Source organism: Austrofundulus limnaeus, unplaced genomic scaffold (assembly GCF_001266775.1).
Source record: "Austrofundulus limnaeus strain Quisiro unplaced genomic scaffold, Austrofundulus_limnaeus-1.0 Scaffold127, whole genome shotgun sequence".
Classification (NCBI taxonomy): Eukaryota; Metazoa; Chordata; class Actinopteri; order Cyprinodontiformes; family Rivulidae; genus Austrofundulus; species Austrofundulus limnaeus.
The window spans coordinates 412231-428759 of NW_013952529.1; the positions used below are offsets into that span (position 1 = coordinate 412231).

The 16529-nt window shown below is 43.6% G+C and overlaps 1 protein-coding gene across 5 annotated transcripts in view; it reads left to right on the top strand.

The window, feature by feature from the left end:
- LOC106522336 (plasma membrane calcium-transporting ATPase 1) overlaps window positions 1–16529 on the top strand; it is a 113226-nt gene that overhangs the window by 67969 nt on the left and 28728 nt on the right. For 3 of the 5 annotated variants that reach the window (XM_014015311.1, XM_014015312.1, XM_014015314.1), the window contains 5 exons: window positions 6966–7163; window positions 8431–8688; window positions 12051–12176; window positions 12327–12452; window positions 13999–14034. In XM_014015311.1, coding sequence (XP_013870765.1) covers window positions 6966–7163; window positions 8431–8688; window positions 12051–12176; window positions 12327–12452; window positions 13999–14034 — 744 coding nt within the window. The remainder of the gene's footprint in view (window positions 1–6965; window positions 7164–8430; window positions 8689–12050; window positions 12177–12326; window positions 12453–13998; window positions 14035–16529) is intronic. The other 2 variants (XM_014015313.1, XM_014015315.1) reach the window with 1 other exon arrangement.

Genomic DNA, 16529 nt, shown 5'->3' on the forward strand with positions numbered 1-16529 from the left:
GCCAGCAGGCTGATTATCTCGGCGTACCAAGACTTCGCTGGCCAATGGGGTGCCACCAGAATCAGAGACAGACCCTGTCTGCGTACCCTCTCTAGTACAGGCAGTATCATCTCCACTGGGGGAAATGCATACAGCAGTACATTGGACCACGGGTGGGCTAGAGCGTCCACCCCCAGTGGGGCGTTCTGATCTGTTATGGAAAAGAACAGAGGMCAGTGGGTGTTGGCCCTTGTGGCAAAGAGATCCACTGCTGTCCTGCCAAACATGGTCCAAATCTGGTCCACCACTGAGGGATGCAGCCTCCACTCCCTCACCATAGGTCCGCCCCCGGAGAGCAGATCTGGGCCCAGATTCAGTCTCCCAGGCACGTGAGTGGCCCTGATAGACWGGAAATGCACGCTGCACCACTGCAAGAGTGTGAGACAGTTCCAACAGGGGAAGAGACCGCGTTCCCCCCGTCTGTTTATGTATGACACTACAGTCGTGTTGTCTGTTCTGATCAGAACATGTTGGTTCTTCAGAACCGTATAAAAATGTTTCATTGCTAACAGAACTGCTAACAATTCCAGGCAGTTTATGTGGAGTCTGGACTGCTTCAGAGTCCAAACCACGCTCACTGCTGCACCATCACACAGAGCCCCCCACCCCACCAGGGAGGCGTCTGTGGATACCACTTTGTGAAAGGACACTCTCCCTATCTGTGAGCCTCGGCATAGTAGGCCGGGTTCCCTCCAAGGACTGAGAGCCTTCATGCATGAGGCAGTTATCGTTAGTTTTCTGTGGCGGTGACGTAATGCACACAGCCGGTGAGAGCGGGACCAATGCTGAAACCGGCGCATTTTTAGCAGCCCGAATGGTCCTACTGCGATCATAGAAGCCATCAGGCCTAACAGTTGCAGAATGGTCTGAAAACGCAGTTTGCGTCCCAGTTGAAACTGAGCGAGGCAGCGGTGAAACGCAGCTACTCTGTTTTCTGAGAGACGCGCTCTGCCCGACAGGGAGCATATTTCTAAACCGAGAAAAGAAAACTGCTGACTCGGAGTCAATAAGCTTTTCTGAAAATTTACAGAAAAATCCAGAGCCTGTGTAGTGGCAAAAAGAACCACTGTCGAGATGGAAAAATGATGAGGAGACATCGACTTTCGGCCAGCCAGAGGGAGTTTTATTGAGTCCAGTCAGTAACACGCTTTAACCGACAGTACAGACCTTCCAAACTGAACTGACGCATTTAGAAAACCATAACCTTTTATACCCCAGTTGTTTGTGATAATACAAAGCCAGGAAGGATGGACCTTTCCCAGAACTGGGCTGGAAATTCAACACCACCCCATACACACTCACGAAGTGTTTTTGTGGACCACTTGATGATGTCAGCTTTTCCAGAATATTCTACAAGTTGTTTTTGTGACCCCTTATTCTGAACTTTTGTTCTAATCATTACTGCTACTGCCTCAACACCTGAATGTGCGACAAGACTTGAGACAGATGCTCTGTAGCCTGCTTCTTGGAGCTGGCTATCAGATCCCAGTCGTCTAGGTACGCTAACAGGCAAACTCCTTTCTCCCTGAGAGGAGATAGCGCTGCTTCGACACATTTTGAAAAGGTGCGGGGCGCCAGCGACAGACCGAATGGCAGCACTAGGTATTCGTAGGCTACGCCTTCCAACGCAAACCTCAGAAATTTCCTATGGTCCGGGTGAATCGCTACATGGAAGTAAGCGTCTGTTAAATCGACGGTCGCAAACCAGTCGCCCGGGCTGACCGAATGCAGAGGCTGCCTGAGTGTTAGCATTTTGAACCTGTATGTTCGTAGAAACTTGTTAACACTCTCAGGTCTAAAATCGGACGGAGGCCGCCGTCTTTTTTCGGAACGACAAAATAACTGCTGTACCAACCTTTTATGTCCGAAGAGGGGACCACACGTATGGCTCCTTTCGCCAGTAGCGTGTTTATTTCCTCTCTCAAAACCAGGGCTGCTTTGTTTCCAACAACGTTTAACACGGTGTTGAAACGGGGCGGCCGTATGCAGAACTGTAGCCGGTAACTCATTGCGACAGTTCTCTCTACCCAAGGGGATGGTGCGCATGCGCACCAGAGAGAGAGTCGCGTCGCTAGGCGACCGACTTGTGTTACAAAGTCCTGCTGCCCTCTGTCGCATGAAAGAGGCGCAGCATTATATGACGGTCGCTCACAACATTTCTGATTTTTTTGTTTTTTTTGGGTGTGAAGTGTTTCCTTTATTGACTCATTCAACAAGTTTACACAACCATTTTGAACATTTACATTTTGAACATTTAGCGCACCCAAACTGGGGGCTTTTGGAACAAACAGTGTGTGTGTGGGGTGGGACTGGTGCTTGGGAGACTGTGTTATAGAAACGCAGCGCCTCTTGGGGCTGGTTTCCTGAACAGTACAAACAAAATGCCTCTTGGGCGGCAGCCGAAAACTGGCGAACATGTCTCCCTGGTCCTGAAGTCCCTGCAGTGACAGTTTCACAGTTAGGAGGGCTGCGTCTTCTTCCTCCGAGGCGTCGCAACTTTCAGAAGACCCGGAGGGGGGGGGCCCTTGCTCCGTGGTTATGAGGCTGCAGTGGCTGGGTGCCTAGGCTCCCGGGCAGCACCGTTCTCTTCGCCGGAGGCGGCTGTGCGGCCGGCTTCTGTGTGCTGGTCTTGGGTCTCGAGTCCCGTCTGGGGATAATGCAGCGCAGAGCTTCTGCCTGCTTCTTCCTCAGCTCGAACTTCACCTGAATAATGTCGAGGGACTGACCGAATAACCCAGCCACCATAACTGGTTCATCCAGGTATGTGGCCCGGTCTCTGTCGGGGACATCAGAGAGTGTCAACCACAAATGTCTCTGCGCCACCACGGTTGAAGTCATCCCTCTGCCCAGGGAGAGCGCTATGCCGCGGGACGCACGGAGGATGTAGTCCGCGGTGAGTCTGATCTCATTTAAGAGAGGCAGCAGAGGACTCTCGGCCGGTACCTGGGCTCCGAGCTCCGCCAGAGCCATAGCCTGGTAAGTCTGGAGCATGCTGATGGAGCTCAGGCCGCGAYCGGCGGTGGCCTGAGCCTTGTAGATTTTTTCAAACTGCGCAGCAGAAAATCTACAGGGCTTGGACAGGAGCGTGGTGGGTCCGCTCACACCATGGTTGTGAGACGGGGCCAAATACGCTGCCAGGGATGGCTCCATGGGAGGTATGTTCACCAGTCCGGCTTTTTCAGCTCCTTCCAAATCCAAATACGGTCCATAGCCGGGCACTGTGACGCGGGTGGACAGAGGTTTGGTCCAGCAGGACGTCAGCTCCGAGACGAAGTCTGGGAACATGGGAAGGCGGTTTTTCACCGCGGTCGGTTCAGTGGGGAGGAAAAAATCTAGCGAAACGCGACGGTTTTTGTGCAGGAGGTTGAGCAGGCCATTCCACCTCCAGTTTCTGAGCAGCACGACGACACAAAGAGAGAAAAGACGTGTCCTCCTGGTTTGCCCCCGCAGCAGCGGGGGCAAACCGTGATGCAGGTCCAGATGAAACTGGGAGGCCTCCTCCTTCGTCGGCTAACCCCTCCATATACTCCACTTGGTCTGCCCTGCTGGAAGTGGGGACTTCGACCGAGGGCTCCTCCTCGTCAGACTCGGACGGAACCGGGTTACTAGACTCGGAGAGGAGAGGGTCCTGCCGCACGACTGCAGCCTCGCCCAGCACTTTCTCCAAGAACTTAACCCGTCTCTCCAGGGTTGAGCGTCGAAGCAGGCGGCAAAACGCACGCGCTTCGGGCTCCGTCAACGCTCTGCGAGCGTGGACGATCCCCAYACAGACCGGGCAAGCCTCGTGCTGGTCATTTTCGTGAAGCGAGAAGCCGCACCCCTGGGGACAYGGGCGAACTGAAGACTTCTGCTTCTTGAGTAATTTTGTGCTTATCCCGAACCACAAAATTCTCTTTCGTCGAGGTAAGAAAGGTTTCTCAAAGTTAGCGCTCCGCGGGCAGACACAGTTACCAGTAGGCAGCTGCAGCTGACACCAACAAAAGCCGTTAAACTAAATCCGAGAACCTTCGAACAAACAAAGCTAATTAGCAGCAGCTAGGTTGGAAGAGGTGGGTGTTCTTGCGAGGTGAAGAGCAGTAGAACTAAGGAGTGACTGTGATGTGACAGTATTTATATGTGCAGGCGGAGCCTGACATCTGTCGTCATCACATCACCTGCTTAAAGGCATGATTAGAGGTGCCTTCGGCCAGGACACACAGGGGCATGGTTTCCCATACATGATGTGTTGTACCGAGTGAATTGACTGAAAGGGAACTATTTGTTACAGAAATATACCAAGTTTTGATTGTTTGCTGCTGATAGTTTTGTTACAAATTTGGTTAGAATTTCATTGTAGATTTTCTTTTATAAAATCTATAGGAAAGATGTTGATTTGATTTTGATAATGTATAAAAAGTGAAAGTATAAAAAGCTTAAGCTTCTACCAACACTTTTTTCAGTCAAAACCTTGTCTTTTTGGCATAGACAGGAATTTAAAGATTGTGTATTATTTTCTGAATTATTCTGTTTTGTTTTCATTGTTCTGTGTTTTGTGCTGTTTTGTAAATGGAAAATTTTAAAATGACCAAAATAATAACAATAAAAAAAAACATTAACAGGACTTCTGAAGTGAAAAAAGTCTCCAGGATAGGAAGGTTGGGGGTTAAAGTCCAGTAGTTTTGTGTTTTAATAGTTTTTGGCTTGATTCAGTCCTACAGTTGACCAAAGCGACAGCAGTTAGTTGTGTGTCTGTCAGCGCTGCTCAGGAGTGGTGATATTTGTAGAAGCAGGCAGCTGGTAGATGAAGGAGCAGCCTCCGTCTCTGTAACAGAATTAATGAAAGTGAAGATTGTTGCTTTTTTCACACATCCGTTGCACCATATTGGCTCAGAACAATGTGCTCATTAAGCCTCTGGTTCCACTTTGGTTCTGCTGCAGATCAGAGGCGACTCATCGTCACATCAACCTAAAGAAAGCTGCAGGTGCGTCAGGTGAGCCGGGCCGTGGTTCTGCTGTTTGAACTTTGACCGACTGCTCGAAGCAGACTGATAACGCTGCAGATCGGACCGGTCCGGTTCTGCAGCAGGCAGGTTCAGTGTGTGCAGCGAGATGTTGGAACATCATCTTAGAGCTGTAATCTACATTTCCTGTGGGAGTGAGGCGCTGCCAGCAGAACATCAGAACATGAGAGCAGAACAGGTTCTCTGTGATTCTCTGCTGCTTTATGTTAGTGTGACAGCAGCTTTCAGCTCAGGCTCAGGGATTTAAAGATCAAACCGCTCTGTGGACAGAACCACACATTGACTGCTGCTGTACTGTTAGAACCTCCTCTGCAGCTCTGAGATGTTGGACTGATGGTCAGACCTCCTGCTGATGTCACAGTTGGACCAACAGACAGGAAGTCAGGCTTTATTTTGCTTTTCTGATTCTGACGGATTCTTTCTCACCTGAACGTGTTTCCTCTCACTAATCTATCTCACCTGATTGTGTTTCATCTCATCTCTAATTGGATCTTCTGATCACTTGAACAGTTTTCATCTTTCTCTCTGGAGGATCCAGCTGTTGGCTTTAGATTCTGAATTGTTCTGCTCGTTATCAGACGAACAGCACCGGGCCTCCATCTGCTCACATTCACATCACGTTCCACTGCACGTCCTGCTTTCACCTGGAGCCTGCCGCTCACACAGGAGCTCAGAGTTCAGCTGCATCATTCAGACGCTGGATGTGGAGGTAGAGACGAGCCTCGTTAATTAATGAAGTCTAACAAACTGCAGATGATGCTTCTGCTTTTAGAATTTAATTTGCTCCCCTTTTCAATAAAGCCCACAAGGAAAGAGCTCAAAGTGGATGTAGCCTTCATGTTTGTGAAGAAGAGAAACAAACAACAAATGATATGAGATCCTGAGTGAGTAGCAGCTCTTTAATTCAATGAGCTGATGTGTGATCACACACCAAGGCAGCAGCGTTTCTTTTCATTATAAAATAATGTCTGTTTTTTTTATTTGTAAACAGCTTTACTAAAGATTAGATTGTCTGATCAGGTGGTGCTGTGCTGTTATTGGCTCTGATGGAGCAACAGATTGTGTTTTCAGCAGGACACTCAGGTTCAGTTCAAGCTTGGATGGATTCATCAGCACTGCAGACAGAAAGCCCACGAGTGGCTGCAGAACTCTGCAGACAACAAACACTGAGTGACTGTCCTTCATGTGTTAGCATGAAGCTAACAGTTGTTGTCTGGATGGATTCTTTCAGGAAGATCTGTAGGGACGGCTGTAACCATCATGTGGCTGTCGCACATCTATTTTCTGTACTGTAACACTGTCAATATCTGCCATTTACAACATTTATTACACACACACACACACACACACACACATTATGCACACTACTGGCAATAACTTCATTTGACTCAACTGCACACCTGATTGTAATTTACCTGCACAGTATCATATTTCATTTTTATTGCCATGTACAGGAATGCCAACCTGCCATCTTTGACCTCCTCTCATGTGAACTTTATATACTGTATTTATCCACAGAGTTGATGTGATCATGAAATGTTGGATTGTGATGTCGCAGTTTCAGATGGAGGACGGTTAGAAACTGACGTGTATCACAAACCCACCCATACAGACCAGTATTTGCGTTTTGACTCCCACCACCCACTGGAACACAAGTTAGGAGTGATCAGGACTCTGTAGCACAGAGCAGACAGTGTCCCTACAAACCCAGGAGCCAGGCAGAAAGAGAAGTCACACACAAGACAGGCTCTGGAGCAGTGTGGTTATCCTGAAAAGATTCCCTTCAGTTTTACAGCAACACCAAAGAGTGTCAGGTGTTCTGTTTGTGGTCACTCAGGATGCAAGTGATACAAACAATTAGAAAAATCCAAACTACTTTCCTGAAATAGATGTGGAGATGTTGATTTTTTTTGTTTGTGTCTGCAGGTTTGTCTGGAAACCCTGTGGATTTGGAGAAACGACAGACCATGTTTGGGAAGAACTTTATTCCCCCAAAGAAACCAAAAACATTCCTGCAGCTGGTGTGGGAAGCCCTGCAGGATGTAACACTTATTATCCTGGAAATTGCTGCCATCATTTCATTGGGTTTGTCCTTCTACCACCCCCCAGGCGGCAACGCTGAAGGTCAGTCCCTGCCAGGGTCAGATTCTGCCTCGAAAGCTTAAAAGATCTTCTGTTATCAGGAGTTTGTCATGACTTGGATCAGTGATGATCGAATCCATGTCACTTATACTGTTTTTATAGGGTTAGCTGGACACGCTTTATTTTTTCTGTTGTGTGGGAACTTAGATTTTTTTTCCAAATTGAATTAAAGACTTTTTTTATTTTTTCCTTTTAATATGCTCCATATCAGAAACTTCAGGACACAGTGGGACTGAAAAGTAGAATTTATTTAGTCTTAAACACATCTTAAAATCAGTTTTGGAACTGATGTAATGTCTCAGTGTAGCCATCTGGCTGTAAACTCTTTAATCTAGACAAGAAAGACTTCATTATGTGTAAAACTGTGAATGTGGTGAAGTAACTGTACCACAGCTATGAAGAGGGAGGTTTGGACAAAAATACAATCATTTCACAGCATTAAAACAACATTTCAATCATAACTTTTGATGCGTTTTTATAGCTATCATTTTATAGGTATAGTAGGTTTATACATAATTATTTATAGTAATTTAATATTGATGCACGGTTATAAACAATTCAACTGTGATTCTGATGACAGTCATTCAGTTCAGTTGTTTTTCTGAACTCAGGACAGATTTTACACTAATCTATGATCAGTTTTTTATTTATAAAATTTTATTTTTTGTCAGAACAAAAACTTATTTAAACTCTGGGAATGGTTGACTTTTTAACACGGTTTATCTTGAAACCATTTTTAGCTCCACGACTAACAAATCTGTCCCTTTAATATGTTTACATACAGCTCAGTCCTTAAACCCTCAGAGGTCAGCTCCTTGTTTTACCCTCCAGCTGAAAGAAGACAGAAGATTCTGTTATCAACTAGAAAGATAAGATAAGATGATCCTTTATTAGTCCCACAGGTGGGAAATTTAGGTTGTCACGGCAGGAAGTGGACAGCACAGAAATCAGAGCAGCAGGTACAAACCAATACAAAATAAGATTTAAAAAAACAACAGAAAAACAACAGCATGGTGGAAAACACCATGTTACACACACACACACAAACACACACACACACACACACACACACACACACGTCATTACAATTGCACTTCACAAAAATATATTGCATATAAACCTGAGAAGATCTTTTATCTGACCTTTCTGCCCTCTTCACAAGTCTCTGTTTTTTTTTGGAAAAAAAAGTTTTATGTAACAGTTGCTTGTTCTTGTTTTAAATCTTGTTTTATCTTGTTTTGTCTCCCAGCTTGTGGACAAGCTGCAGGTGGGGTGGAAGATGAAGGAGAAGCTCAGGCAGGCTGGATCGAGGGTGCAGCCATCCTGTTCTCAGTCATCATTGTGGTCCTGGTGACGGCTTTCAACGACTGGTCGAAGGAAAAACAGTTTCGTGGACTACAGAACCGGATCGAAAAGGAACAGAAGTTCACAGTTATTCGTAAAGGACAGGTCATTCAGATCCCAGTGGCCGAGATCGTGGTCGGAGACATCGCTCAAATCAAATACGGTAACAGAGATTAAACCTTTAAAAGTGGAGTTCAGGTTTTAACCAGATGTGACTGTTAGTTTCTGCTCTGCCTGTTGGTAAAGTTCTGCCTGTTGGTAAAGTTCTGCCTGTTGGTAAAGTTCTGCCTGTTGNTAAAGTTCTGCCTGTAGTTTAAGGTTCTGCCTGTAGTTTAAGGTTCTGCCTGTAGTTAAAAGTTCTGCCTGTAGTTAAAAGTTCTGCCTGTTGTTAAAAGTTCTGCCTGTTGTTAAAAGTTCTGCCTGTTGGTAAAGTTCTGTCTGTAGTTAAAATTCTGCCTGTTGATAAAGTTCTGCCTGTTGATAAAGTTCTGCCTGTTGGTAAAGTTCTGTCTGTAGTTAAAAGTTCTGTCTGTGGTTAAAGTTCTGCGTGTTGGTAAAGTTCTGCCTGTAGTTAAAGTTCTGCCTGTTGGTAAAGTTCTGCCTGTAGTTCTGCCTGTAGGTAAAGTTCTGCCTGTAGTTCTGCCTGTAGTTAAAGTTCTGCCTGTAGTTCTGCCTGTAGGTAAAGTTCTGCCCGTAGGTAAAGTTCTGCCTGTAGGTAAAGTTCTGCCTGTAGGTAAAGTTCTGCCTGTAGTTTAAGTTCTGCCTGTAGGTAAAGTTCTGCCTGTAGGTAAAGTTCTGTCTGTAGGTAAAGTTCTGTCTGTAGGTAAATTCTGCCTGTAGGTAAAGTTCTGCCTGTAGGTAAAGTTCTGTCTGTAGGTAAATTCTGCCTGTAGGTAAATTCTGCCTGTAGGTAAAGTTCTGCCTGTTGGTAAAGTTCTGCCTGTTGGTAAAGTTCTGCCTGTAGGTAAAGTTCTGTCTGTAGGTAAAGTTCTGCCTGTTGGTAAAGTTCTGCCTCTGTTGGTAAAGTTCTGCCTGTTGGTAAAGTTCTGCCTGTTGGTAAAGTTCTGCCTGTTGGTAAAGTTCTGCCTGTTGGTAAAGTTCTGCCTGTAGTTAAAGTTGATGATGATGCCTTTATTGTCACTGTACAGAACACAATGAAATTACATTCAAGAACACCCATTCAAGAAGACACATGACAAAAAAACATAGTGGAACAAGTCATGCAGCAACCAGCAGGGGTCGTGCTACCTTTTAAAAAGAAAACAGAAAAAAAACCCACAGAAGGTTAGATGAGGAAAACAAAACAAAACATCATATTATATCAACGAAATATGATAGACTATGGTGTTTATAGAAAAAACCTCTGCAAGCAAGAGCACATTTATTAGCCAGAGGAGTAGTGAGTTTAGAAGGTGTGTGTCTGAAGCCATGAATGTTGTATGCACTTGTGTGAATATCTGAAGAATGAGTCCAAAGAATCCAGTCCCCAAAAAGATAAACCCCATAGTTCAGCCACTGTCCAGAATATTGGTGTTGATTTGTTAATTCTGTTCAGCTTCAGGTTGTTCTTCAAGAGATTAGATTAGACGGGAGTGAGAGGTGTGTGTTGGGGGGTGGGGTGGGGGGTAATCTGTAATAACTTGTTTGGGGACAGAAGAAAACATTTCAGACAGACAATAACAATTTTTCATCTGCCTTAATGTTTGCTGGTACATCTCAAGGTGGTGAATCCAATCAGACAAATAGTGTGTAAAAAGTGCTGATAGAACAGCAATCCTTCATATTGGTCAGGCAGCCAGGAAATGGCCTGAACAGCCACAGACGCTGTTTTGTAGAACACCAGGAGACCACCAAGCCAATCTGTAGAATCCAGTGATCAGAATCCAGATATACGTATATCCAGAGCAGAGTTCTGAACAGAGAGAAAGTTCTGGTTGTTGTTAAAGTTCAGACTGTTGTTGTTAAAGTTCTGCCTGTAGTTAAGGTTCTGCTTGTACTTAAAGTTCTGCCTGTTGTTAAAGTTCTGCCTGTTGTTAAAGTTCTGCCTGTTGTTAAAGTTCTGCCTGTTTTTAAAGTTCTGCCTGTTGTTAAGGTTCTGCCTGTTGTTAAAGTTCTGCCTGTAGTTAAGGTTCTGCCTGTAGTTAAGGTTCTGCCTGTTAAAGTTCTGCCTGTAAAGTTCTGCCTGTTGTTAAAGTTCAGATTGTTGTTGTTAAAGGTCTGCCTTTTGTTGTTAAAGTTCTGATTGTTGTTGTTAATGTTCTGCCTGTTGTTAACGTTCTGATTGTTGTTGTTAAAGTTTTAATTGTTGTTGTTAAAGTTCTGCCGATTGTTGTTAAAGTTCTGCCTGCTGTTAAAGTTTTGATTGTTGTTAAAGCTTTGATTGTTGTTAAAAGTTTTGATTGTTGTTGTTAAAGCTTTGATTGTTGTTAAAGTTTTGATTGTTGTTGTTAAAGCTTTGATTGTTGTTAAAGTTTTGATTGTTGTTGTTAAAGCTTTGATTGTTGTTGTTAAAGTTTTGATTGTTGTTAAAGTTTTGATTGTTGTTATTAAAGTTCTGATTGTTGTTGTTAAAGTTCTGATTGTTGTTGTTAAAGTTCTGATTGTTGTTGTTAAAGTTCTGATTGTTGTTGTTAAAGTTCTGATTGTTGTTGTTAAAGTTCTGATTGTTGTTAAAGTTCTGCCTGTTAAAGTTCTGATTGTTGTTGTTGTTAAAGTTCTGATTGTTGTTGTTAAAGTTCTGATTGTTGTTGTTAAAGCTCTGATGGTTGTTGTTAAAGTTCTGATGGTTGTTGTTAAAGTTCTGATTGTTGTTGTTGTTAAAGCTCTGATTGTTGTTGTTAAAGCTCTGATTGTTGTTGTTAAAGTTCTGATGGTTGTTGTTGTTAAAGTTCTGGTTGTTGTTGTTGTTAAAGTTCTGATTGTTGTTGTTGTTAAAGTTCTGATTGTTGTTGTTAAAGTTCTGATGGTTGTTGTTGTTGTTAAAGTTCTGGTTGTTGTTGTTGTTAAAGTTCTGATTGTTGTTGTTGTTAAAGTTCTGATTGTTGTTGTTAAAGTTCTGATTGTTGTTGTTAAAGCTCTGATGGTTGTTGTTAAAGTTCTGATGGTTGTTGTTAAAGTTCTGATTGTTGTTGTTGTTGTTAAAGTTCTGGTTGTTGTTGTTGTTAAAGTTCTGCCTGTTAAAGTTCTGGATGTTGTTAATTAGGGATGAGCTTGTTACATTTATCGCATTTCGATTGTGAGATAATAAAGGCTTTATTATTAATTTGTTGACAGGGTTTATAATAAAACCGTTCTCAGCAGGACGGTTCTGAATATTTGGACCTGTCTCATGTACAGGTCTGCACAGTGTGTCTTTCAGAATCACTTTATTCTAATGCAGACTAAAACTTCTGGATATAATTGGTTTTATTATAAACCTGGATGATGAATTTGGCTCATTAGTAGCAGATAAACTGTTTTGGTTTTGATCCTCAGACTGTGTGCATACTCAGATATGACCCTGTGACCTTTGACCCCTGTCTGCAGGAGACCTGCTGCCTGCTGACGGGATCCTGATCCAAGGAAACGACCTGAAGCTCGATGAGAGCACTCTGACCGGAGAGACCGATCAGGTTCGCAAATCACTGGAGAAGGACCCCATGTTGCTGTCTGGTGAGCGCACACGCACACACACACACACACACACACACACACACACACACACACACACACTGATCACAGGAGAGGCATGAGTTTGAAACACAGGTTTCCAGAGAAAAGCCGGTTGTGTTGTGACACCTGGGTTGTGAAATGTCTCCTCAGGGACTCATGTGATGGAAGGATCTGGCAGGATGGTGGTGTCAGCTGTCGGCCTCAACTCTCAGACGGGCATCATCTTAACCCTGATGGGCAGCAGTGAGCACGACGAAGTGAAGAAGGTCAAGAAAAGTAAGACGTGCAAAAGAAGCGGTCACACGTGGCACAAACACAAGCGAATGTCAGAGGTCATACGACTGTATGAAGTGTTGAGACAAGCAGAGTAACCGTCCTGAAGCTTCTGAAGAAGAGCTTGAACATGTCTGAGCTTGTGTTGGTTTTCTGCTGAGTCCTGCAGTTTGACCATGACTGAATAAATGAGACCAAAGATGAGTTCATGTGGTGCATCACATTCAAGACTCAAGTATCGACCCGTTGTTTGTTTCCAACTTTCATTTTACTCACTGATGAGCAAACTTATGCAGTTAAGATATTTCTTTTAGATCAGGTAACAGGAATCCTGCCCAAAAGGTTCTGATCTGACCCAATGTGTTCTTCCTTTAACTGTCAAACTGAGGACAAACTGCAGATTTGACCCAGTTTCTAGTGTTGGGGACAGTGGGCTCGTCGGCACATGAACCCCACCCAGCTGCACACATGTTGCCAACTGCCAATGAAAACGAGTGGGCGGGGCACAGGAAGTGGCGTCAGAAAAGCAGATAGCTGCACAGATGACAGCAGCAGCGAGCTGATTGTCAGCCATGTTTGTTTGTCCTTCACCAGAGTTTCCTGCGTTCAGCAGGTTTGACAGAGTCTGATGGTGGTCTTTTAAAAACTGATCCACCTCTGGACCCATCCTTTCCTCAGAACAATGTGTGATTGGCCACCTGAACAAACTCTCCTCGTGGTCTCATTTATTTCAGAGTTTGGGTTTGTGGGAATGAAAGGCAGCAGCAGATGTTAATGGTGTAAAGTTGATTAGAGCATGTTTTTGAGTGTCTCAGAGCAGATTGATACAAACCAACAGGCTTCTGCAGTCCGTCTCTACTGCTTTAGATTTGCTTGTGATCATGCTAACACCCTTTTCCTCGTCTTTTTTCTTTACTTTGTTTTTGTCTGACCATTTGTTTTATTGGCTAAAGTTTGAGTTTGTCAGGCATTCATTGTGAACCGGCTGAATGCAGCAGCTCAGCAGAGAGAGACACTCAGAGTTTATCATCTGCTGACCAGTTCCAAACTAACAAACCAAAACAATCAAACAACCTCCTGAGAAGAACCACGTCCTAAATGTTCAGAATCCATCTGAAGAACCAAACTAAACTAAAAACTTTATCTGAAAACATCCTGACTTTCTAAAAAGACAATTTGTTTTTAATAGATGCTTTGCAAGTTCACAAGCACACACGTGCACACACGTGCACACAAAACATCACAACCACCTTTTATTTTTTAACAAATGTTCCACCATTAGCTAAAAACACAAACATGAACAGAGCTGTAATAAACCCAGTGTTTTCTGTTTGCGGTCCTGTTTCATGGTCAGGTGTTGGTGGTTCTCTGCAGACTGAATCTCTTGTCTCTCTCGTCTGATCCGTCCATTCCTGCCCACAGCACACACACGACACACACACACCTGTGGGTTTCTATCAGTTTGAATTTTGTTTTCTCCCTCAGTTTGATTCGATCTTTTCCTTTGAGCCATTTATCAGCATTCCGCCCTCTCTCTCTGTCCGAACAGGTAAAAAACAAGGACCCCCCGAAAATCGCAACAAAGGTAACCCCTCCATTCATCCATCTGTCCCTCTGTCCCTCCATCCTCCCTGTGACTCACCCCCTCCTCACCCCCAGCCAGCGGCGGGAGGGGAGGCTGTCCTCCATCTCTCTGTCTCTCTCTCTCTGCTGAATAAAGGGGGGATGGCCTTTCACCTCGCTTTAGCTGTGCAAGGATGCAACTCCCACCCATCAGGTCTTTAACAGCCATTCAGTGTCCACTGTTGCCACGGTGACACCAAACAGTGTCTCAGTCCTCAGGAAAGAAAGCATTTCCTGTCATTGTATAAATAATTAGTTGTCAGAGCTTGATTTGAGTTTAGAACAAAAGTTTTTCCACTCAGCTGGTTGTTGGTGTGAGACCAGATGATGAGCAGCAACTAATCATTAATGTTACAATAATAAATGTTAAACTAAATAACTAAATATTTTGTTACAGTCCACATTCATCTGATGCTTTTCAATTCAGTTTTTTAATAAATAACAAACGTCGTCTCAGCTGTTGAATCTTCACTTCATCCTGAGCTGCACGTGGTGACACTAATCCTGTTTCCATCCAGTTGTAGAGTGAATTTTTATCGAACTTTCACAAAATTGGCAAAAAATTAAATAAATAAAAATTCGAATCTCCACCGTTTCCATCTAGTTTCCCTCTCGACTGTTTGCTGCGAATAAACGAGGCTACGCAACGCGTGATTACGTCAGACGAGGCTACGCAATGCGTGATTACGTCAGACGAGGCTACGCAACGCGTGATTACGTCAGACGAGGCTACGCAATGCGTGATTACGTCAGACGAGGCTACGCAACACGTGATTACGTCAGACGTCGACGACAAGCTTTGCGGTAGTAAACAGGAAGTGAAACTTGCTAACTAGCAGAGGCTAATCATCTCAGGACAATGGAGAGATTTTTTCGTGAATGCCTTGCTATTGGGCAAGTTGTAATTATTCTATCTGTTCAGCTAGTACAGGCTATGTTTAATGCTGCCAGGAGACGTAGGGAAATAAACGCAATGAAACCACGCAGCAGAAAGTCACGTGCAACTACGCCGGGACGAGGCAGGAAAGCGGAAACAGCTGAACGTCACGTGAGGTAAATTTGCGCTACGTCAGAATTTATTCAGCAAACATGTTTCCATCTCCCGTTTTGTGCATTAACTACTTTGTGAATCATCCAAAAACCACCTCAAGCGAGTGTAAAAACTTTTTAGGTAATTGAGGAATTTTTTTTTTCGAATTTTGCTGTTTCCATCCGACTTTTTTTCGCATTTTTAATGCAACACTTCTAAATGCGCATCAAAAATCCTTGATGGAAACACGGTTAGTGGAGAGGAAAAACTCCCTTTAACAGGAAGAAAGCTCCAGCAGAACCAGAACCAGGGACAGGACAGAGACACAAAGACTGAAGGACAGGTCCAGCTGTATTTTCTTCTGGAAGAGAAACAAAGAAAACCAACATTAAAGACTTCTTTAACCACACAGAACATTTCAGATTAATCACTAACAAACAACAATAACTGATGCTTTGAGACAAACAATTTTGTTAAAACATAAACATGTTTTTATTGTTTGTGAAGAGAAATATTAACTCCTTATGTGCATCAAGTGCTTCAGTAGAAAAACCTGCTGATAGTTTTTAACCTCAACTTCAGATGTTTTGTTAAAATTATAACCAAGTTTTACTGGTTTGGAGAGTAAACCAAACTTTGACCTGAAAACAGGTGTGTGCAGGAGCAGCATGTCCACAACCATCATGCAGCTGATGTGAGCTCTGCAGTCAGTGTGCCCGTGCATCTTCATCTTGAAGATGAGATTACCAGCTAAAGTAATTTAAGATAAAAACACTCCTAATTTGTCTGTAGTTATTAGATTTTTCATTGAATATTCAATAGACTCATTTTGATAAAACAATGAAGTTTGATGCAGTGACAGTTCCATGGGCTCACTCTGACCTCTGAGGCATTCTTAATAGATTTGATTTCTGATGACGTCATCTGTTTGTTGTACAAAATCAGCCAACTGTCCTCCATTTTTCTACGTGATTCTGAACACACCCGGACCCCCTCCTCCCTGCTCCTGTGGTTAAAGCATCTGCTGCAGACAGACGGCTTCTTGATGTACCAGGAAACACACGGATCATCACACAAACACACAGAAATAAATCATAGAGCTGCTGTCACACACAACCTCCAAAACACCTCCAGAAGTTCAAAACACTTTTTAACCACATTCATTGAACAAGAGAAAAAGACCACAGCAATATCATATCAAAATACAGACAACAAACATTCTTAAAACTCTTAATTTACTCAGTTTCACTCACTTTATTGTGATTCTATCACTGTCAAATGTAGAAAAACTGATTCATATTTAATTTGTTGTAGTTTGACCCAAACCTGATGATAGAATAGAATATACTTTACTGATCCCCAAGAGGAAATTGTTTATTTGTTGATGAGTTAATTCTTTCAAAGTGACAATATATATATATATATAT